This window comes from Carcharodon carcharias, chromosome 18 (genome assembly GCF_017639515.1).
Source record: "Carcharodon carcharias isolate sCarCar2 chromosome 18, sCarCar2.pri, whole genome shotgun sequence".
Classification (NCBI taxonomy): domain Eukaryota; kingdom Metazoa; phylum Chordata; class Chondrichthyes; order Lamniformes; family Lamnidae; genus Carcharodon; species Carcharodon carcharias.
Window position 1 is genome coordinate 22,637,586 of NC_054484.1, and position 23,233 is coordinate 22,660,818.

The 23,233-nt window shown below is 38.7% G+C and overlaps 1 protein-coding gene across 6 annotated transcripts in view; it reads left to right on the forward strand.

Annotated features, from left to right (window-relative positions):
- The window catches only part of dyrk1aa (dual-specificity tyrosine-(Y)-phosphorylation regulated kinase 1A, a), a 91,213-nt gene that overhangs the window by 19,855 nt on the left and 48,125 nt on the right, over positions 1 to 23,233 (forward strand). For 3 of the 6 annotated variants that reach the window (XM_041211135.1, XM_041211137.1, XM_041211136.1), the window contains exon 2: positions 12,749 to 12,821. In XM_041211135.1, the coding sequence (XP_041067069.1) occupies positions 12,812 to 12,821 (10 nt within the window). In that variant the 5' untranslated portion in view covers positions 12,749 to 12,811. Of the gene's footprint in view, positions 1 to 12,748; positions 12,822 to 19,768; positions 19,835 to 23,233 lie in introns of those variants that run through there. The other 3 variants (XM_041211139.1, XM_041211134.1, XM_041211140.1) reach the window with 3 other exon arrangements.

The window sequence follows — 23,233 nt, forward strand, 5'->3', positions numbered from 1 at the left end:
ATCAAACAAAATGGTGCAGGAGGCCAAAGTTAGAGGAATGCTGATATCCTGGAGGGCTAAAGCAGATTCTGGACAGGGAGAGGTTAAGACCATGGAGATGTTTGAAAACTCTGGATTTTTTGAGGCATTGTATAATCGGGAGCCATTATAGGTCAATGAATGCAGGTGTTGATATGAATTAGGACACAGGCAGCAGAGATTTGATGGCTTCAAGCTTTCAGTGAGTATAATGTGGGAGGCAGGCCAGGATTGTATTTGAGTACTCCTGAAACCATTATATATACCTTTTGTTACCTCTAGACTTGAATAATGTAAAGGAGGTAGAAATATGTGGTCTTAGTGACCATATAAGGAGGAAAACCCTACTTGGGGCCAGATATGCCACCCGGTTGCAAACTGCCTGCAGCAACTTTGTATAGTTACCAGGGAGAATGATGGCGTTGTTGGCTAGGGAATGGACGTTGTGGCAGAGTAGACAATAGCTTTGGTCTTCCTAATATTTAGTTGGAGGGAATTGCTGCTCAGCACTGGAGGGGTCGCAAGAGACAGTATGGTAGAGCTGGTTGTCGTTGGCATACATGTGGAAACCTACGCTGAGTTTTTGGGTGATGTTGCTGAAGGGCAGCATGGAGGTGAGAAATAATAGGGGCCCAAGGAGAGATCCTTGGGAGAGACCAGAGATAAGGGTGGGAGTGGCATGCAAATCCATTTCAGGTGATTCTCTGGCTATGATTGGATAGATAAAATGGGACCAGGTGAGTTCGGTCCACCCAGCTGGACAACAGTGGAGACACGATGGAAGTCAACCTTTTCAAAGTCTGCAGACTGGTTGAGAAAATATGTTTGTGACTTTTGAGAAGGGTTTTGATATAGTGATTGCAGTGGAAATTTGGTTGGAGGGATTCAAGCATTGGGTTGTAGAAAACATAGGTACAGATTTGGGATTCAACAATCCATTAAAAGACTAGAGAGAGGAGAGGTGGTTGGAGATGGGACAATAATAGAGGGATGAAGGGTTGCTTTGTTTTGAAGAGAAGAGGAATGTTAGCAGATTTTAAGGTGGGGGGAGCAGCACTTGAACAAAGAGAAACATTAACAATAGTTAACAAAGAAGCCAGGAAGTTAGTTAGGTGGTCGACAGTTCAGTGGGAATAGCGCTGAAGGAACAGGAGGTGGATCTCATAACCAAGATAAATTCTGAGAGAATGAGGTGAGAAACTAGGGAAAGATGAGTTCAGGACAAGGGGGCGTGGAGAGCCTTTCAAGCAAGTTTGGCATAGGGGAAGGGAGGGAAGAAGCAGAAGCAGTTGATCGGATTCTATTAGTGATAAGTCCATGAGCTCCTTGCACTTATACCGGAGTCCTGGTGGTGGGTCTTTCTTGGCAGATGAATAAGGGTGACACTGGGTTTTGCCCTAGGGTCAGTTTATCTTGGCAAGTGCTCCATTTATACGAGAAAGATCATATAGTCCAATCAAACAAAAAGAAGCCAAAATAAGCAAAAAAAAGTCCCAGCAAATTCAGGGTTATCTTCCCAATTAAATGAGAATGTTATCAGTATCCATAAAGGGGCTTGAATTTATGACTTGACTAAAGCTAGAGTGCTACCAACCAAGCTAAGCTGATTTAATGTATAATTTTAAATTGCAGAACTTTGGAACTGTTTCTTGAAACATGCTTGATTTCGGAATGATACGCAGTTACATCATTTTAATATTATGGTCAAAGCAGCAAAGTTGATATTTATTTTCAAAGCATTACAATGAACTGGAGCACCTCCAGCTGGAGAGAAGGCACACAAATTAGGAAAACCATTCTTTAGCAAAGAGATAAGATAAGAAATTGGAATGATTGAGAATTGTATTTAAATGTTTGATTTCAGTATTTGAACAGCTCTTTTTTCAGGAAAAACATTCTAGTGGGATTTTAGCATGGTACTACATAATGCTTTTTTCAATGAAGCAGTCACTGGCTTAGACTCGGAATAAACCATACTGAAGTAAATGCTGCAGAAATGAAGCCAAGCTCCAAATGACACAGTAACGTGATACTTGCATGTTTGATGCACCTCGCCAACCACAGTCGCTTTCGTATGAGAGTCTGCATGTTTGCAGGTCATTTAAAAGTTCGAGAGTTGTCCTTATGCACCAGGCTTTAAACCTTGGAATTTTTTTTGATTTACAACAGTTTAATTTGGAATCCTAAACATGTTAGCATCTTTTAATTATAAATCTTGATTTCTGGTGTTCTGTGGTCCATGTAATTGGTACTTGGAGCAGGGCTATCCACACTGAAAGTTTAAATATCGCACGAATATGGTATCTAAATTATTTTAACAAAGAGGTACCTGTATTTAAGCTTTATTTTAAAAAAGTATGCTGGTGAATTGTTGTTTCTGAGCATCCCTTTGTTTTGGGACACCAGACCATGTATTTTTAGAGTCTTAATTAGAATATTTTTCTGTCATGTGATATGTAAATAACTATCTGTCTGCCTAGTTGAATGTGACCTGGATTGTTTGACCTAAGCATATCCTTGGTTTGAGGTTTGTTATCTCGTTGATCCCACTATCAGCTTTTCAAAAAGGAAATATGTCATTGCTTTTCAAATGTGAAGCCAATGAGCACCAAGTTGTCCATTTTTGAAAAAAATGTTGCTGGTAGAGTGTCATCTTCAGTATGATAAAATTTTGAACGTTTAAAAATACTTTTCCTTTATGCATTTGTTTTCCACTTAAGTGCTGATGACTTTATTGTTGGGAGGAAGTGGCAGGTACTGAGTGAAACTGAGGGAACTGAACTTAACAGTTCATTTAACTTGAATACCTTTCATAGTGTAGTCCCTCAGTCACCTCAAATGGTGTAATTAGCAGCTTGGTTAAATGTGAAAAATCAAACAAATTCAGATATCACTCATTTTTTTAACGTAAAGAAACGATGCTGATATGGAGTTTCCATACTGAACTTTAGATTGATTAGGAATAATGTTAATTAATTTTATAGTTATTTTTTCATTTTCCCAAGCACAGTGGCTGCTAACATTTAATTAGGGTTGATGTCACAGTTTCTAATTCTACCAGTTGTATTTTTGTTTTTATTTCAAGTTCACCTTTAAGTTGGAATTTTAGGGACACTTCCCAAAAATGCTAATCTTGCTTGCATTCACTATCCATTTTAGGAATGGGCACATTCTAGATTATTTTTTAAAAGTGCCTAAAAACTGGCTCTCAAAACCTTTTGAACAGTGAAATCCAGCAGAATTATGACTGCATGATGCTGTACTCGGAGTGAGCTGATATCTTGTTCCTAACATGAAAATTATGGCCCAGTTTTGGATGACTTATTGGCCCTCTGTTCCTAGCTTGATCTAAACTTGCCTGAAAGAGAGAAATACAGTGAGAAATTTCATTGCTGATAGCTATTCAATAATCACTGGTGAATATGTGTATATGTTGGTTGAGGACATAATAGGGGCTGTTGTTGGCTTTGATTAAGCTATCATTTCCCCTATTTCTACAGTGGTTGATTAACTTGCTGTGATTCAGTTCTTCTAGACTTGGTAAATGGGCCTGACATGTGGTACCAAAAGACTATAGATGCTGAGGGAGCCATCATAAGCAAGATCTCCTGGGGAGGAAATACATGTTCCTTGGGTGATGTGGCTCATTTAAAAACATTGTTGACATAAGACTGAAAGCTTCTCTGGCTTCACTACAGCAATGTTATAATCATTCACCAGCATAGTGCCGTAGGGCTGAACAAGCCTTCGGAAGCAACGTACACCTGCATGGGTTGAGCAGCAGCTACTTTGTCATGAATCCCAAGGAGGTCAATTGAGTACAACCCTTGATCCTCCTCTTCCTGCCAGGAGTGCGGCCGCATTTGGAAAGAGGCATTTGGAAGATTTCCTGCATAAAACACAGGGCAGTTGTTTAAGTGATACACAGTCTCGAGGAAGTTATGACTGCTTGGTAAATCGATGGTGGCACTGTTAGCTGTGATGCTATTGGGTGAATTTTTGCCTGCACTTTAACTTTTTTTTTGCTTTTTGGTGCTATTTTTAAGAATAAGTAATTTGTTTTTGGTTTAATATGTTGTTTTGCTATTTTTAGTATTTTTGTATTTTACTTGAACTGATTGTAAAAACTTGCCCTTATCCTCTGGCAGCAACAGAAGTTGATTTTGAACAAATAAACCTTTGAGGAAATTACGTTCATTTACACTCACAGGATAAATGGAGTTTAATTTTAACTTTTTATATTGCATTTGTTGGGTGCTTTGGTGATTGGCTTCTGATGCGCAGGTTTTACTCTGCCAACAACAATGGCAGAATTTTTAACCAGGCTTTTTTGGCAGCAGCCCTAAAAGAATGTGGCAGATATACTCTGGAGTTGCTGACAGCTGTGAGAGAATCATGCAATGTAAGTTGGCAGCCCAAGCACACGAGTTAGCATGAAATAAAACCAGCTATTGCCTCATTTTCTAGGAGCCACAAATTACAGAATTGAAGAGCTCGCTCTTTTGTTGATATTGCTGCCATTCTGCTCTTTGGGCATACTCATGTTGAAACTGATGACTGGTAATCTAGGTTTATTGTACCCTCAGCTGAACTTGGAGCATCCTATCATATCCATCACGATGTAAGCTTGCTTCCTCTGCAGCATGGTCTGTTTCTATCCCAACCTGAACCTTCCACTGCAGAACAGTCATTGCGTGCTTTTGTCACCTCCAGGCTCAACTACTTCAATGAAGCTCTTGCTTGACCTTCAGTCATCCATAAGTTCCAGCTTGTATGTATTTTTGTCAAGATCAAAGTATAGCTTGCCTTCACCCCTGCCCTCATTGATCTACACTAGCTCCCCTTCCTCTAAAGCATTAAATCCTGTATAGCCCTTGAGTATATATTTCTAAATAGGTTTGCTACGCCTTATTTCTGCAATTGCTACCAATCCTGTATTCCTTCCTGAATATTTTTACATATTACGTAAGTTATACAGAAATATAGCACAGAAACAGGCCAACTAGTTCATGCCAGCGGTTATGTTCCAGTGGAGCCTCTTGTCTATCCTCAAGTAGCCCTCTCAGCATATCCCTCCTTTTTTTCTTTTTTCTATAATATGTTTATCTATCTTACTATATATTTTTTATTACATGCTCTGATCTTAATTTGCATCACCCCTTCCCTCACCAATATCCAGCTCTTCCTCATCCCTTCACTTTCTTCATATTTTAAAAACCTGCTGAAATGCTTCCCTGACCAAGCTTTTGGCTCACCCTTTTATCATAGACAACAGGCTTGGTTAAACCTTTCTATTTCCATTTGCCAATTCGTTAATCACTTTGGATATTCCTGTATGCCATTGTTGCAGACACTGGTCTAAACCATTCAAGATGATAGACCATGTTGCTACAAGATGGATCTAAAATCTTTTGTGCTACGTGTGCTAAATTTCAACTTTTGCAAAAGTGAAAGTGGTCTTGAGTGGACATTGGTGTAAAAGTGTTAGTTTAACTTGTATTCGACTTGTGAGTGTTCCAGAATGCTGAAATGTGAGACCCTTGCTAGATCTGTCTCAAATTTGAGTTTATGAAGATTGTAGTTTATATTCAGCCTTGAAGTATATGAGCTTTTTCTGTAAATGAATCCAATTTCATAACAGGACAAGGACATTTTCTAACTTAAGATTTTAACCATTTACTTACTATTTTTTAAATTCAAATTGACCTATATGACTTTTAGGCCAAAATATCTTAATGTAAATTATTTTTAGTTAAGGCTCCTGATGTTTCACTTAATACAAAAAGTTTGGATTAACTGGGCTAACTAAGTGAAATTTCACTTCTAATGCTTTTGAAATCTGTAATTACATAATTCCTGATCAGTTTTTCAGAAGGTACATAGTTTAATTGGTTTTGCAGCACCTGCTCTTTCTCTAGACAATTAATATTTTGGTTTTGCATTTGCTACTACTCATATACTCTGTAATCTGCAATATTTTAATAAAATCATTCTTTGTTGAGCGAGAGAAGACATGCTTTCCACAAAATTGCAGATTTCAAAGTTATTGGACTGATAATTTGAGTATCTTCACAATCTTTATAGTGCAGAAGGAGGCCATTCGACCCAGCGAGTCTGCACTGGCTTTCTAAAAGAGCGTTCCACCCAGTCCTATTCCCCTGCCTTATCCCCATAACTTGCACATTCTTATTTTTCAGATATCAATCCAATTTCTTTTTGAAAACCTCAATCGAATCTGCCTCCATTAGCCTCTCAGGAAGTTTGTACCAGACTTCAACCAACCTCTGGGTGAAAAAAATTTTCCCCACTGCAATTTTCCAGTCTTCTGGCACCACCCCTAGTGTCTAAGGAAGACTGAAGATTATCACTCGTATCTCTGCAATTTCCACTCCCTTCCCTCGGCACCCTTGGATGCATCACATCTGGTCGTAGTACCTTAGCTATTTTAAGTAAAGATAGCCTTTCTAACACTACCTCCTTCTCAATTGTAAATTCTTCTAGCGTACCAGTTACCTCCTCTCTCACCTTGGCCTGGGTAGCATCACCTTCCTTTGTAAAGACAGATGTAAAATTTTGGTTCTTTTTATCTCTGTAAAATCTAATAGTGACTTTAAAGGCATGGTAAGTTGATCACATTATCAAAACGAATATAAAGTGGTTGGAAGCTTCTAGAATGAAATTTTATGGCTTTTGTGGAGGGGGATGTGATGAAGGTGGAAGTTATGTGGATGAACAACTTTTGATTTGAAAGAAAATGCAATATGCTAGAAATTTGGAACAAAAGCTGGGATAATTTTTTATTTGTACTGCCTATATTTGCTAATGATCCTTTTTGTTTTTAGTCTTGGGTTTTTGCTTGGGTTGGTAAAATAATGTGGAATTTAGTAGATGGTGGGTAAGTTTTTAAAATATTTGCACAATCGCCTTTTATTCCAACAGTGATAAATGCATTTCTAACAAAAGCTTAAATTCCAGTGCTAAATGCTTTTGCTGTTTCAATAACAATGTAAATGAACCTAGATGAAAAGTATAACCTCCCATAGTTTTAGTATAAAGTAAGTTTTTCCCCTGAAATTTCAGACGATTAAAATCTGTGGTTGTGGTTATATGTGGAGGTGTTCTCTTGTTAAATTAGACTGCATCAATAAATTGACGTCGTCTTTAAGCCTGTGCCATAATGACTTCACTCTGTAGCTACCTTTACACCAGCCTGAGAGCTTCACCTATGGAGAGCTAGCTCAGCTAGTAAAGCGAATGCACAGATTTATCTTGTAATGTTGGTAGACTGCACTTGAAAAAGTCTGATACTGTCGTTTCATAAATTGCCTTGAAGGTCCAATGAACAGCCTGAACATTACTGAATCTGGTTACTCACTGCAGTGAGTTATATTCCACAGACTGCCTTGCTCAATTGGTGTGCAGTTTGTCTTCATCTTATTGCATTCTGGAATTAGTGCACTTCCAATGCTGGAATCTACCTAACAATGTGCAAAATTATTGAGGTCTCTCCTGTCCACAAAAAACAGGACCAGTCCAATACTGCCAATCAGATTACTCGCAATTATCAGCAAAGTGATGGAAGATGTCAACAAAAGTGCTATCAGGTGGCATTTACTCAGCAACAACTTGCTCAGCAATGCTCAGTTTGGATTCTGCTAAGACTGCTCCATTTCAGATCTCATTATAGGCTTGGTCCAAACGTGGATTTAAAAAAAAGCTGAATTCAGGAGTATGAGGTGAGAGTGACTGACTTTGACATCAAGGCAGCATTTGACCAAGTATGCCATCAAGGATTCCTAGCAAAATTGGAATCAGTGGGAATTGGAGAAAAGCTCTCCACTGGTTGGAAGTCACATCTTGCACATTGGAAGCTGGTTGTGGTTGTTGGAGGACAATCATCTCAGCCCCAGGACATGGGCGTGGGGATGTTTATCATTGACTAGAAACCTAACTGGACTAGCCATACAAATACTGTGGCTACAATAGCAGATGAGAGACGAGATCCTGCAGCAAGTAACTCACTTCATGAGTCCCCAAAGTATGTTCACCATTTACAGGACACAAGTGAGGTGTGTAGTGGAATTTTCTCCACTTGCTTGGATGAGTGCAGCTTCAACAACACTGAAGAAGTTTGATACCATCCTGGACAAAGCCTGCTTGATTGATGTCCAGTGCACCATCTTAAACATGCACTTGCTCCATGAATGGCACAAAAGCAGATTTTTGTATCATCTAAAAGATGCACTGCAGCAACTCAAGCCTCTTTCAACAGCACTTAACAAAACTGTGGCCTCTACTGCCTCAAAGAATAAAGCCAGCAGATGAATGAGAACACCACCAACTTAGGCCAAGCTCCTGACTTGGAGTTATACTGCTGCTGTTCCACTGTTGCTAGATCCAAATCCCAGAGCTCCCTTCTTAGCTACATGTTGGGTTTGCATTCACTATGTGGACTGCAGTGGTTCAAGAAGGTGGCTCAACGCTCACCTTCTAAGGGCATTTAGGGAAGGTCAACAATGCTGGCCTTGCCAGCGACGCCCACACCCCATGAAAGAATAAAAAGAAAAGTCAGATCATCTGTTTGAAGTTATGCTGCAACTTTCATATTGATATGCATCCAGGATAATTTTACACATAGCCTGTCTGTATATGTGCAGTTAAAATAGCATCACTAAATTATAATTTGAAGATTATTGGCCAGATTTACATATTTATTTTAAACACATGCTAAGTAGGATAATTTGTAAATGATGCATAGAGAATACTTCGACCTGAAAATTCAAAACTTTGAGAGCACTATTGAATTTTGTCAAAATGTGCGGAATTCCATGTTGAAAGTAAACACTACCACGATTAAAGCGAAAAAGGCAATCAAATACTTGCCACACTGCGAGAAGCATTTGGAATAAGATGTTTGAGTTAGAAGTCTATCTAGTGGTAAGCAATTATGATTGCCATCCTAAACCCATGGTTTTCCCCTCATATGGTAAAGATGCAATTTGAAGGAGCATGGGTTCTTTGGAGAATGATGGAAAAGATGGGAGAGTAGGAAGCTTTCAATGGTCAGAAAAAGTTGAAGCAGAGTATGTTGAATCAACCTAAGAACATGCAAAACAAAATAGTTTGGTTCAAATTAACAAGTGAGTGGGAAACGAGGTTAACAACCGGATACTGCTATTTTAGGCAAACTAGGAAAAATTACTATTTGTTCCCATTCGTGACACTCTGCCTTAGACAGGGCAGGGTGGGTTAGCAGCCAAATATTATAACTATGTTGCATAAAGTCTATTTTACAAATTAGGAATAAGTGCACAAGCACATGTACAGACAAGATATTTGTAATGATGAGTGATTCAATTAATCCAATTAAGTTAGTGTCCAAATGAAAGTGAGGCAGAATAAGTATCAGCAAATGTTGTCAGGAAGTAGTTAAGCACCCTGTGTGTTATAATACCTACTTGGAGTAATATACCTTGACATTTTATTGAGTGACCAGGGTACCATCCAAATTAACAAGTAGTGGTGGCATTGGGGATGGTCACTTATGACACATTTATTTTGAATTTTTGTGAATAGGCAACAAAAATAAAATAATAAAGTAATAGACTGTACATGGAAGGTGAGGTAGAAGAGTGAATTATGTGGTGACTGTAGGAAATCATTGAATCAGGTGAAAAGATTTGGCAGATGCAAAAGAGACCTGAGATGATTTTGTAACTGCCTTAGAATCCACTTATGGTGAAGAATTCCCTTTTGTTTTTCTGTGTCGAGTTCTTTTAACTTGCGCCTTTTGATCTTTTTATGATTCTCAGTCAATTGCATCTTTGTTACCAATTTGTCAGCCAGTTGAAATGATTGCATTGCGTACTCTGAAAATGTTTGGTTTTCTTTGTCTATCTGCTCTAGTGTGCAGGGGTTAAAATAAAACACAATTTTCAAATCTCTTCACAACTAACTTTTCTTTCTTGATATTCTAGAGAATTTATCAACTTTCCATCACTTTGCTAAATTACAGGAAATGTGTTACAGGAATTAGACAGTTTGATCACAATTCAAGCTGTCCTGTACAAATTCAATAAAGTTTCTTTTTATATTGAAGTCTTTTATATAAAATACATTAAATCTCAAAGGCAGAAATGTATTTGTACCTTTTAGATTTCTTTTCCCTGTTAAGAATCCTACCATTTCATTGTTTTTGCAAAAATGTGCAATTTCATAGTTCTCTGCATTGAGCTACATCTGCTATTTATCTGCCCACTCAACTGGCATGTCTGTAGTACATGGTCTTCCTCAGAATTTGTCATTCTTTTAATTGGACATTATTAAAAACTTTAATATTCATTTTGTTCCAATGTCAAATCGGTTAAAAGAAATTAAAAAGACATACCTGAATCTATCTACAAAATAAATGATACTGAGGATAAAAGGATTAAACTGAGGGAACAGGTTGGAGTCTAGAAGGTGTGGAGCGTTCAAATTCAAGTTTTTAAAATAGACAAGTATCTGGAACATGGGTCTTTAAAATAGAGCTTTTTCAGGCCATTCAGGAGTGAAATGAGGAAACACTTTTTCAGAAAAGTTTTTAGTTGATGTCTGGAAAGCTTGCTCAGCAAAAAGCTATGGATGATGGCTCAGTTGACATTTTCAAGACTGGATTTGATAGACTTTTGATACTGAACAACTGAAGGTGATATATGATCAGATGACCAAAAACCGGCCAATGAGGTAGGCTTTAAGGAGTGTCTGAAAAGAGGAAAGTGAGGTAGAGGGGCGGAGTAGCGTAGGGAGGGCATTCGAGAGCTTAAGGCCTACATAGCTGAAGGCATTAGTACCAATGATTGAGTGATTAAAATAAGAGGATACTCAACCCAGAATTAGAGGAGCGTGGATATATCAGGGAATTGTGGGGCTGGAGGAGATTACAGAGAGGGAGGGGCAAAGATCATGGAGGCATTGGAGATTTTAAAATGAAGATCTTACTTGTGCAAGCCTGTGAACACGAGTGATAGGTGAATGGCACTTGGTGCAAGTTAAGACATGGGTAGCAGAGTTTTGAATGACCTCCATTTCCAAAGGGTAGAATGTGAAAGACCAGCCAGGTGCTTGTTGGATAATAGGGTTCAGAGGTAACAAAGGCATGGATGAGGGTTTCTGCAGCAGAGGAGCTGAGATGGGCAAAGCCAAGTGAAGTTATGGAGGTTGAAATAGGTGGTCTGATGGTGCGAATATGTGGTTGGAAGCTCATCTTGCGATCAAGTATGACAGCAAGATTGTGAACACACTGGCTTAGTCTTGGACTGTTGTCTTGAAGGATGGAATCGGTAGCTCAGAAATGAATTTGGAGCTTTGGGAAAATTGATCAAGGATCAAAAAAAGCCCTTCGTGTTATTCAAAATTAAGTGGCCTTTTAAAATCTTTTTAATGTTCTGAGAGTTGAACATTCTTGTAAGGGTGTCGACCTATGTCCTCAGGCAAGTTTTGGGGGAAGGACAATTTAAATGCGTATCAATTTCTGCCTTTACTGAGTGGCTCAATGAACAGTTCAGGAATTTTTCAGTGTTGGTGATATGGGTAGTTGCTCCTCAAAATTAGCATTTGTGCTTTTCTTGTGGGCTCCCAGAGTGCGTCTAATTTTATTTACTTTATGATTTAGCACAAGGAAGAAAAACAGGATTGAATGATGTACAGATTGCCTGACGAACTTGCAATCACATATCTACCAATTATGTTGTGGTTTCCTCTGACAGTGGATCGTTCAGACTACATTGTGCTAGCAGTTTCAAGTATATTCAGCAAAATCTCTGAGGGTTTGCTGTAATCAGATGAATGTTGAGAATTTTCGCAACTATTTGAATTTTCTTTTGATTACATGCATAAAAATAACACCCGTCCTCCAAAACTAAAACTGACCAATGCATGCATGTCATAAAGGCATTTGGTAAAAGTAACTTAGTACAAGATTTCTGTATGTGGAAGGGCAGTCCTTATTGAGGCATTGTGAAGCTTTTACTTTTTTTGACAGGTGCATTTCTGGCATATATATCTATATTGACCTCTGACCTATCATACAAATACATAAACATATGGATTAGGAGTAGGCCTTTTGGCCATTCAATAAGATCATGGCTGATCTGACTGTGGCCTCAATTCCACATTCTGCCTACCGCCGATAACCTTGGATAATTTCAAAAATAGAAATGAGAGTAAATTTAATATAACTTGATAATTGCATTGGCCTGTTCAAGTGGAAAGATTTGAAAATGTTAAATTTAGCAAAGCACAACAAAATAATCAAGTGAGTACCTTCACATAGGAACGAATGTAGAAACAGTTGTCGAATTGAGTTATTTGTTTTTCTTCATTGCTAAACATGCAGACGTTCCAGATTTTTTCAATCACAAAGTTGTATAAGAGCAAATTTGCTTATTAGTCTTATTTTTCAATGTTGCTATTGATTTGTAGCTTAAAATATTGAGGTGCTCCAGGCAGCCCTGTATGGATGGGTACAAGTTTAAAATTATGCACATCCATTTCTCTCCCTCAAATTTAAGAGCTTGATGCAACACTTAAAATAAATTGTACTTCACTGTGACCTTGTCCTTTTTAATGTCAGCCTGGTGTGACAGTAATAACTAATTAGCATGTAGTCAATATTTTTGTCAGATTTTGATGTTTTAAAATAACTTCTACATTTCCCTCTCTCACTTATTAACTGTTTTTGTTTTTGTAGAGCGTATGGTTTTGCAGCTGGATCCTCCACCAAGAATGATATGAGACTCGACAGAAGAAGACAATGCACACAGGTATTTTCACCTTTACGATATTCTGGGATTTTGATCAAAGGCAGGTACCAGGAAGGAACTTGAATCTGCGAAATCTTCTCTTGTTTTTCTACTTGCTAAGTTACTTTCTTAACATCAAATGGACTTGTGCCCAGTAAAATCAGAGTTCATATACTAACTAATTCTTCATTTGGTGCTGATGAAAAATGTAGATTCATTTTATAGAATGAATGAAAGGCATTGGAGAGGCTTAATATGAGATTTACTCAAATGACCTCCTGGACTTCAGTTATGTGGTGAGAGTAGAGAAGTTGCTATGCTCAGCAGAGAAGGTTAAGGGGAAGTTTAACAAAGATGTTCAAACTATAAAGGATTTTGATAGAGAAGATAAGGCAAAATTGTTTCTGATGCTTTGGGGTAGGTAACCAGTGGACACTGATTTAAGTTGTTTGGCAAAATGATTAAAGCCAGAGATGAGAGCATTCCTGTGTACCTGTTTACGATCTGAAATGCACTGCTTGGAAGAGTAATGGAAGCAGATCCAATAGTAACTTGCAAATGTGGGAAGAGGTGGTGAGAGTAACTATTGGGTAGCTCTTTCAAAGAACTGGCACAGGCACAAGAGGCTTAATGGGTGCTTCTGTGTTGTTTGATTAAATTACTCATTCTAAGCTCAGGGTGTTATTGGCTGTCTGAGTCAGTCATTTCTTATGTCCTATTTACTGAGCAATACTATCCCACACTATAACAATTGTGGAACAAATCAAAGCTTAATTGGGGTTCTTTTTAACAAATTTAGTAACACCTTAAAACAGCTTCAAACAAAAATAAACTGAAGCATATTGGGCTAGAATATTGTATGAATTTAAAACTGCAACTGAGCTCAACTCCTCAATCAAGTAATATGAAGTAGTTCTTCTGGTTGCAATCAGGATTAGAACATCAATATTCTGCTGGTGGTACTTTTGTGTTAAAATACAAGCGCAGCACAATTTGACTTGCTGATGGAGCTGTGTAAGTGAAATTGCAGAATGAGGTTCTTTTGGGGAACTGGAGCACTAAGGGATTAGGTATTTTGAGGTGTCTGGTCTAACAGGAGTTGCTGATCCTACCAGAAATGTAATGGAGCCATTGTTGTCAGAGATCTGGACTGTTTGAAGAAACATGCTGCTGCGAGGGGGATGTAGGCACAGTTGCACAAAATTGTCCCATTCAGGAGGAGGTGCCTGAGTATGGAAGATGTTGGAGCAAAGGATTGGTTGCAAAGGACAGAGTCGCTTTGATTTTTAGAAATTTGTTTGTAGGTCTTTGATTTTTTTTTGTATATTGAGTAGATTCTGGCAGGGTGCCTCTGGGCCCCTTTATTTGGAGAATGGACAATTGAAACAATGGGTCTGGCATGAAGGGGTGAAGAGCATGTTATTTGCGGTGTGCAATATATTACTAATTTCCCACACTGCCCCTTTTGAATGCTTTATTATAAATTATTTTGACAAAGATGTTAATAGGATTATTGGTATCACTAACTCAAGCCAATTAGTAGCACTCTTAAGTATATGGGGTTTATTTTACCTGCTATAGAGGAATCTAACCATGTTCTGTTTTACAATGGAATTTTTCCGAAACCACTTTTTTTCAGTCCAATAAAATGTCTTGATTGCAATGGAACATAATTGCTAATTTTTGAGTTCAGAACTGTGGATTCAATGTGCAAATGTAACGAGTAGCAAGAGTATTTTAACGAAAAAAACCATTTTTAAAAGCAAATACAACAGCTGCTTATTTTCAGAATGCTTTAAATGCATTAATTTTGATTGGTAAGAGCGTAGTGTAATGGTAATTTTATAAAGGGAAAAACCCACGAATTGTGCCATCTGCTTTTCCCCCAGCCATATTATGATGCATCTGTCCAAAACAGTTTAAAACCATATCCAGGATTTTTTTGTTGGTAAACAATTTTTTTTGGTGTGTTTGCATAATGTACCAGTTGAGTACTGATCCTGTTCATTGCAGCTATTGGGACTCTACTTTGTAGTCTCAAGAGTTTTGTCTAAAACTTCCTAAAGGTGGTGAGTTTTCAATCATATATGCTATATATTTGTTTCCTCCATATTGATATCCATTAAATATCTCCTCCCATTTTTCTGAAGTTTGAGTCTCTTACTTGGATATTCCAAATATAACTTGCAACTTTCAATTAGAAAAGAAAATAACTTAATAGAATCAAGAAGAGTTACAGCACAGAAGGTGGCCATTTGGCTTATCCTATTCATTCAGAATCTATGCCAGAACTATTCAGTTCCACTCCCCTGCCGTTTCCCCTTAGTCCTGCATTTTTTTTGCCTCAGGTGCTTATCAAATTCTCCCTTGAAAGCCATGATTGAATCTACCTCCTCCACACTCTCAGCATTCCAGATCCTAACCGGTTGTTTTGTAAAATAATTTTTTTCCTTGTGTTGCCTGTTCTTTTGCTATCCTCCTTTAAATTGTGTCCTCTGGTTCTTGTCACTTGTTTGTTTTAATATTTAACCCGTCACCTGTTCATTCAGTACAAATTAATGCTGTATACTGTGAAAAGTTTTGTTATACACCAAGAATTAATTGTTATATCTTTGAAAAGATAGAAACCACCCCTTGTGTAAGCTGTACATTTATTGTGGTTGTTAAATGTCCAAGTCTTTTGAAAGCTTATGTTACTCTTTTTGTTATTGGGACATAAGTGACACTGACTTGGCCACACCTGTTGTCCATCTCTGCTTGCCATTGAAAAAGGTGCTGGTGTTAGGCCTCACACAATGGTGCCCCATATTTCTTTGGACTTCCCTATTGATTATGAAACAATGGTGATGTATGTCCAGGAAAGATGATTTGTAACTTGGAAGGAAACATGGAGATCATAGCATTTCCACAACATTGTTATATGTGATGGTAGAAGCTGCATGGGAAGACATAGCTATTGGAATAATATTGGTGATTTGCTGCACTACATCCAGTAGATCATATGCACTGCAGCTATTGTACACTGATAGTGGAGTGGGTGGATAATGAGACCACTAATGGGTCTAGGATGGTTGAATGTTGCAGTTCCACCCATCCAGGGGAGTGGTAATACCTTTGGACAAACCTGAATCTTGATCGATGGAGATAAGCTTTGAGGGGTTAGGATCTAGCCACGTATCCAGCCTCCTCTACTCTTGGAGTCAGAGTTGGTATGACTGATCTAGTTAAGCTTCTGGTCACTGGTGACCCTCAGAATGTTGAAGATCACAGATGGCTGTGCTTTCTATTCAAGGTTGTCATTACCTAGCCACTATGTTGCATAAATGCTACCTGCCATTTGACAGTCATAGCCTGTGTGTTATCCAGGTCCTGCTGTGGCTGACATGGGCTGCTTCATTATTGGAGAAATGACTGGAAATAGAATTCCAGGTTAAGTTGGAAATTCATTGATGACATAAAATTAGCAGTCCCAATGACAGAAGTTGCAAAATTTCAATATAGCCAGAAAGTTGTGTAATCATTTGTTGAAAACGACCTGAACTGTCTGCTTGCACTGTGGTTGGACTCATCCATCTTCATTTTGGAGAATGCCTGATTGAACAGTGAGCTTTGATTTTACATCAATAAAGAACACTGCACAATAACTGTAAAAGAATAAGAACAATCCTACTGTTGTCCTTCCTGCTCTACCAATGATTTATGCTACACATAATGTACATTTTGTGATTTTAAAATAGTATGTCAACAAACCCTGAGATGATTGTTGGTTCCTCATTTTTCTATAATTAACTAATTTTTAATGTATAATTGTGATATGCCAGTGCATGTAATGTCTTGCTCTTTGCATCACTTAGCACTGGTAACATTTGTGGATATGAGTGAGTAGGATGCCAGCCATGTACCTTGTAATTTAAATGTCTGATACATTACAATATTTCTGTAGTGAGTTTATCAATGTTGAGGAAGAGGTTAGGGTTAACAACCCATTATGGTACAATCTGCTAGATAAGGAATCAATTTTAAGAGATTTTATTTTCTAAATTTCCCTTCGTGGATTTTGTGATGAAGGCAGTATAGGTTGCATGAGTAGTGATGTCTTCTCGATTCTTTAAAAAATAAACATTTGGACACAAGTGAAAAAATGTTTTAAGAGTTTTTATGTTTTGGTAAATCACAGGCAGAACTGATAAATTTGATTATCAGTGTATGCACATTAAATAGCAATGAGTGGAAGTAACTCCAGCCGTTTCTCCCTTCCTTAGTTTAGAAATGCTAAAGCCAACTGTATCTTGTCAATGCTGGTAAGTTTGTGTAGATCAGAGGAGACTAACTCATTCTTCTATGGCACCTGCAGATGAATGTAAGACTGTCAGCTGTATTACTAATATGTCATCAGATAGATTTAAGTAGTATTGTAAAGAAAATTTAAAAAGAAAACAGAATTTATGTGGCACATTATCCCCTTAAGATTTTAGGCGTCAGCCTTGGCTTAGTGGTAACCTGATCTCTGAATCAGAAAGAACTGGGTCAAGCCCTACTCCAGAGACTTGAGCACATAATCAAAGGTGCCATGTTGTGCAATACTAAGGAGGTGCTGCATTGTTGGAGGTGCCAACTTTCAGATCAGATGCTAAACTGGGGTACTTTCTCAGATAGGAGTTAAATATCCTCTGGCAATATTTGAAGATAAGGAAATTCTCCACATCCTGACCAAAATGTCATATCCAACAAATTGTTTTTGATTTGTAGTCAATGTCATGTAGGCAAATGTGGTAGCAATTTTCACAGAACCTACAAACAGTGCAGGGATTGAGTAACCAAGTTATTTGTTTTTTCATGGCGGTGTTTAGCAAAATCTAGCAATTTATCTCTTCTTGAACAATGCCATTGAAAATCTTTTGTGGCCATTTTGAATATTGATGAGGGGGTCGTAACATTAACAAGCATGCTATTGTTGGTTAATGTAAGTTAAGTGGCATCCAGTGCCCTGGGGAGAGTGGGGTGGAAGTAGAAAAGCAAGGAGGAAGATCATAAATATATTATCATTATCATTGTCATTTTGGTTCCTATTTTATTAGTAAGCCCCTAGCTAAGCTGATTCTGTCTACCTCCAGGTTCGCTGGAGTAACTGACAGGATAGTTGCTGCTGAATACTGAGTACATTTATTGTATTGGTTCCTTTTCCATGTTCAGCTTTGACATTTGCAGAGAGTCTGCTCTTCTGTGGGAATGCTTGCTGCAATGTGCCCACCAATAGGAACCTGCGGGAGTGTGCTTAAAATTTTAAGATACGCTTGTTTGTAGATTGCATGATAGGTAACACTGTCAAAAGATTCTCCTGCTTCTGCCAGGTTTACAATGATTTTTAAGGATGCTGCACCATTTAAAGCCAAAAGTAAACTCAATTGCCTGCACTGCTTTAGAATGTGGTGTTACCATCATAAACCTGCGGTGGTAGTTCTGCTCTTCCAAAACCATTTTGCAGCCTCCATACTTAGATGTGCATTTTGATACCAATGTGTTCTGTCATTGCAGTTACAGTACTGGATAATGTTTGTTAAGACTTCTGGTTTAATGAGTACTATTTGTGTAGCATCAGTAAACATTTTATTTATGGTGTGTTTTCCCTTGGAAGGTGAACAAAGCACCAAATACAATAAATTTTGAAATATCTAAGATGAAAATGCCAGCATGATGCTGGCTTTAAACTCTGGTTGTGTATTCCTAGTTAGGGAAAAAGTATACAAATGCTCATCAAACTCTTTTTATAAAGTTTGCTGAGAAAGGTGTGAGGATCATGATTCCAAGCATTTCAATTTTGATTTGTCACTTTTCACTACATGATAATGTAGTGAATTTAACATTTTGTTTTGGATTTCCAGCATCCGCAGTTTTTTTGTTTTTAACATTTTACTGATGGTTTTCTGTCCGTAATTTATAGAATTCCATGTTTGTGTACTGTGTATATAGTTTATTCTGGTAAAAATTGTGAATATTTTGCCTTTGTATTTTTGCTGGCTCCATGCTGGTTACTTCAAGGGTTAAAAGCAGCTTGGAATTATGACAAAGCATAATTTTCACTTGTTTACCTCTTGTTTTCCTATTGGGCACAAGTAGGCGGCTGTACCCTAGCAACAGAAGTATGTTATTAACATATCTCGCTGTGATTTGACCAGCAAGTTTGAAAGGCAGCCAATCATCTGGTGCTATTGCTGTGGTAGGCTATGCTAATTAGATGCTGTTGCTGGGATCAGGGTGGTTACTTCGTGCAGTTCTGCTGCATTGTGTTGCCTGGCAGAGACGTTGATAAATGAGTAGTTAATAATCTGCAACGTTCCTGTTTTCTGCAAGCAGGCGGAGATTTAAAAGTAGGATTGAGAAGATCTAACTGCAGGGCAAATGTTTTCAGAAGCTATGTTTATAGAGCATGGCCAAGCTTCCGAATAACAGTATTGAAAGTTTAAGCAAATATTTTTTTTTCTGTACAGGAGAGGGAAGTGAAAAAAATTGAATTTTTTTTTTAAGAAGGCTAAATTTAACGAGTAAATATGTGTTTGCCTTTATCAATCTTGCACCCCCTTTAAAAAATATATTTTTCAAGATCAAGTGCTTTGTGATGAAATTATGTTCCTCTTATGATCTTTTTGAATGATTACTGTCTGTGGATTTCTTAATTTATGCTGCAAACTTATTTTGTGTTAGTGGTATGTTCTGAGCTGGAAAGATTGTGGTGCCTCAAGTATGTTTCTGCACATTTGAGTTAAAAAAGAAAGTCAACTTTCATTTCTGTATCACCTTTCACAAGTTCAGGACATCCAAAGCACTTTCACAGCCATTGAAGTTCTTTTGAACTATAGTCACCAATGTTCCCTCTGAGCTGTACGGGTGCATTGCCAGGCTGGGCACAAGCAACCCTCCCTTTAATTTACAGACATACGCAGCTGCCTGTCAGTCTTAAAGGGGCCATGCAGTACAACAAGCCAACTGCATACAGCCAATGCAATCGATAAAGCTCCTGTGCAACTGTGACAGAGGTAAGCTTTCTCCCTCGCCTTCTTGACCTGTCTGCAACCTTTGACACAGTTGATCACATTCTCCTTCACTTTGTTTAGCTGTGTGGGACTGCTCTCAGCTGGTTCCATTCTTAACTATTTAATTGTAGCCATAGAATCAGTTACAATGGCCTCTTCCTGCTCCTGCACTATCCTGGTGTCTCCCAGCAATCTATCTTTGGCCCCTCCTATTTCTCATCTGCTTTAAACTTCTCATCCTCATGTTCAAATCCCTCCATGGCCTATCCTCCCTATCTCTGCTTTCTCCTCCAACCCCACAACCCTCTGAATATCTGGCCTCTTGAACATCCTCAGTTTTAATCACGCCACCATTGGTGGCCTTGCTTTTGAGTTGCCTAGGCCCTAAGCTCAGGAATTCCCTCCTAAATTTCTTGGCTTTTCATCTTGCTTTTCTTCAAGACACTCCTTGAAACCTATTTCTTCGACCAAGCTTTTGGTCAACTGATATAGAGCCTTATATGGTTTAGTGTCATATTTTGTTTTGCTCTGTTTTTGTTACAGCACAGAAGGTGGCCATACTGTGTCCATGCAGGCTCTTCTAAGGAGCAATTCATTTACTGCCACACCATATCTCCTCTATCTCCTCTCTTTTCTACACGTTCCTCCTTTTCAGCTGTTTAGAAAATGTAGATGAATTTGCGGCATTGAAGGAGGCCAGTAGTTCTGGCTGAAAAGGAAGCCATTAGTTCTGGCTGAAAAATGAGCACCGCCCTCTGCCTAATACCATTTTCCAGCAGTTTGCTTCGTGGCCCTGGAGGTTACAGGACTTTCGATGCATATCCAGACACCTTTTAAATGAGTTGAGGGTTTCTGCCTCTACTCCCTTTTAGGCAGAAAATTCCAGACCTCTATCACCCCATGTGTGAAAAAAGTCTTTCCTCATCTCCCCTCTAATCCTTATACCAATCACTTCAGATCTATGCCTCCTGGTCACTGACCTCTTTGCTTAGGGAAATAGGTCCTCCCCATCCACTCTATCCAGATCACTCACAGCCTTGTACACTTCAATCAAATCTCCCCTCAGCCTTCTCTGTTCCAAGGAGAACAACCCCAACCTATCCAATCTTACCTCATAGTTATAATTTTCCAGTCCTGGCAACATCTTTGCAAATCTCCTCTCTAGTGCAATGACATCCTTTCTGTAATGTGATGATAGCTCCAGCATAATCTTCCTGCTCTTAAATTGATTCCATGTCTCGGCTAATAAAGGAAAGGATTCCATATGCCTTCTTAACCACCTTATCGACCTGTCCTGCGCCTTCAGGGGTCTGTGGATGTTCACTCCAAGGTCCCTTGACACCTCACAGTATCCTCCCATTTATTGTGTATACTTTTGCCTTGTTTGACCTCCCCAAATGCATCACCTCTTCTCTGGGTTGAATCTGTTGGCCATTTTTTTTCATTTAATTTTTTTTTGTCATTCACTGCCTGAAAGGGTGTGGTAGAGGCAGAAACCCTAATATTTAAGAAGTATTTGGATGTGCACTTGCGATGCCATGGCATACAAGGCTATGGGCCTAGTAATGGTAAATAGGATTAGAATGTTTAGGTACTTGTTTGACCGGTGCAGACTTGATGGGCCGAAGGGCCTTTTTCTGTGCTGTGGACCCCTATGACTCTGGCACTTTTCTGCCCTCCTGACCTGTCCAATGATATCTTGCTGCAGTCTATAGGTTCCCTCCCCATTACTTCCTCAACCATGTGGCCCATTTTTCACCTGCAAACTTCTTGATTTTCCCCCCTACATTTAAGTCCAAATCATGAATATGTAACATTAAAAAGTACTGAGCCCTGCATAACTACTGGAATTAGCCTTCCAGTCACAAAAACAGCCATCAACAAATAGCCTTTGTTTCCTGCCACTGAGTCAATTTTGTATCCAGCTTGCTACATTCTCATGGATCCCACAGGCATTTTTACCATCATATTAAAGGTGCTATATAAATATAAATCGTTGCTGGACGTTGGTCATTGGAGAAAGCAAGTTTGGAAAGCAACTTGATGTGAAGCCACTAGAATTCTAAAATCCTGAGGTTTCACAGGCAAGGTTCTGTGTACACTTAAGATAAAACCTAGAGAGGCATTAGAAATTTTTTGAAGGCACAGAGAATGGGTATTTCTTTTAGGGTAGGGCTATCTGGTTTGGGATGAGAGACTAGATCAGATCTTAAGCAGATGGATTAGCGGTAGATGAATATGAAGGAGTGTAAGATATTGCATGTTGCAAGAAAGAGTGGATCATGTCCTCTGCGGTGTTGAATAGGAACATAGGCCACTTGGCCCCTTGAGTCTGCTGCACCATTCAATAAGATATTAACCTGAGCTTCATATTCCAGACACCCCCCCACCCACCCCCCGCAAAACCCCTGATAACCCCTCACTCCTTGCTTATCAAGAATCTATCTACTGCTGTCTTAAAGATACTCGAGGACTCTGCTTCAACCACCTTTTGAGGAAGAGAATTCCAAGTATCTCAACCTTCCAAGAGAAAACATGTTCCTCATCCCACCCCTAAATGGGTAAAACCGCCCCCCCCCCCCCCATCTTATTTTGAAACAGTGACCCTGAGTTCTTTGATTCTTCCACAAGAGGGAGCATCCTTTCCACATCCACTCTGATCCCTCAGGATCTTGTACGTTTCAAGCAAGTCGCCTCTTACTCTTTCTAAATTCCAGTGGATGCAAGCCTAGCCTGTCCAACCTTTCCTCATAAGACAACTGGCCCATTCCTGGTATTGGTCTAGTAACCCTTCTCTGAACTGCTAATGCATTTACGTCTTTCTTAAATAAGGAGACCAGTACTGTACACAGTACTCCAGATATGGTCTCTCAAATGCCCAATATAACTGAAGCATAACCACCCTACTTTTGAATTCAATTCCCCCTTGCAATAAATGATAACATTCTATTAGCTTTTCTAATTATTTGCCGTACCTGCATACTTATATTTTGCAATTCATGCTCCAGGACACTCAGATCCCTTTGCATCTCTGAACTCTTCAATCTCTTACAGTTTAGATAATATGTCTCTTTTCCTGGCAAAATAGACAACCTCATATTATCCTACATTAAACTCCATTTGCCAGATCTTTGCTCATTCACCTAACCTATCTATATTCTTTTGTAGCCTCCTTGTGTCCTCTTCACAACTTAATTTCCTACCTACCTTTTGTGTCATCACATTTAGCAACCATGCCCTCAGTCCCTTAATGGAAATCATTTATATAAATTGTAAAGAGTTGAGGCCCCAGCACTGATCCCTGTGGCACACCACTCACCACATCCTGCCAACCAGAAAATGAGCAATTTATACCTACTGTCTGTTTCCTGTTAGTCAGCCAATCTTCTATCTATGCCAATT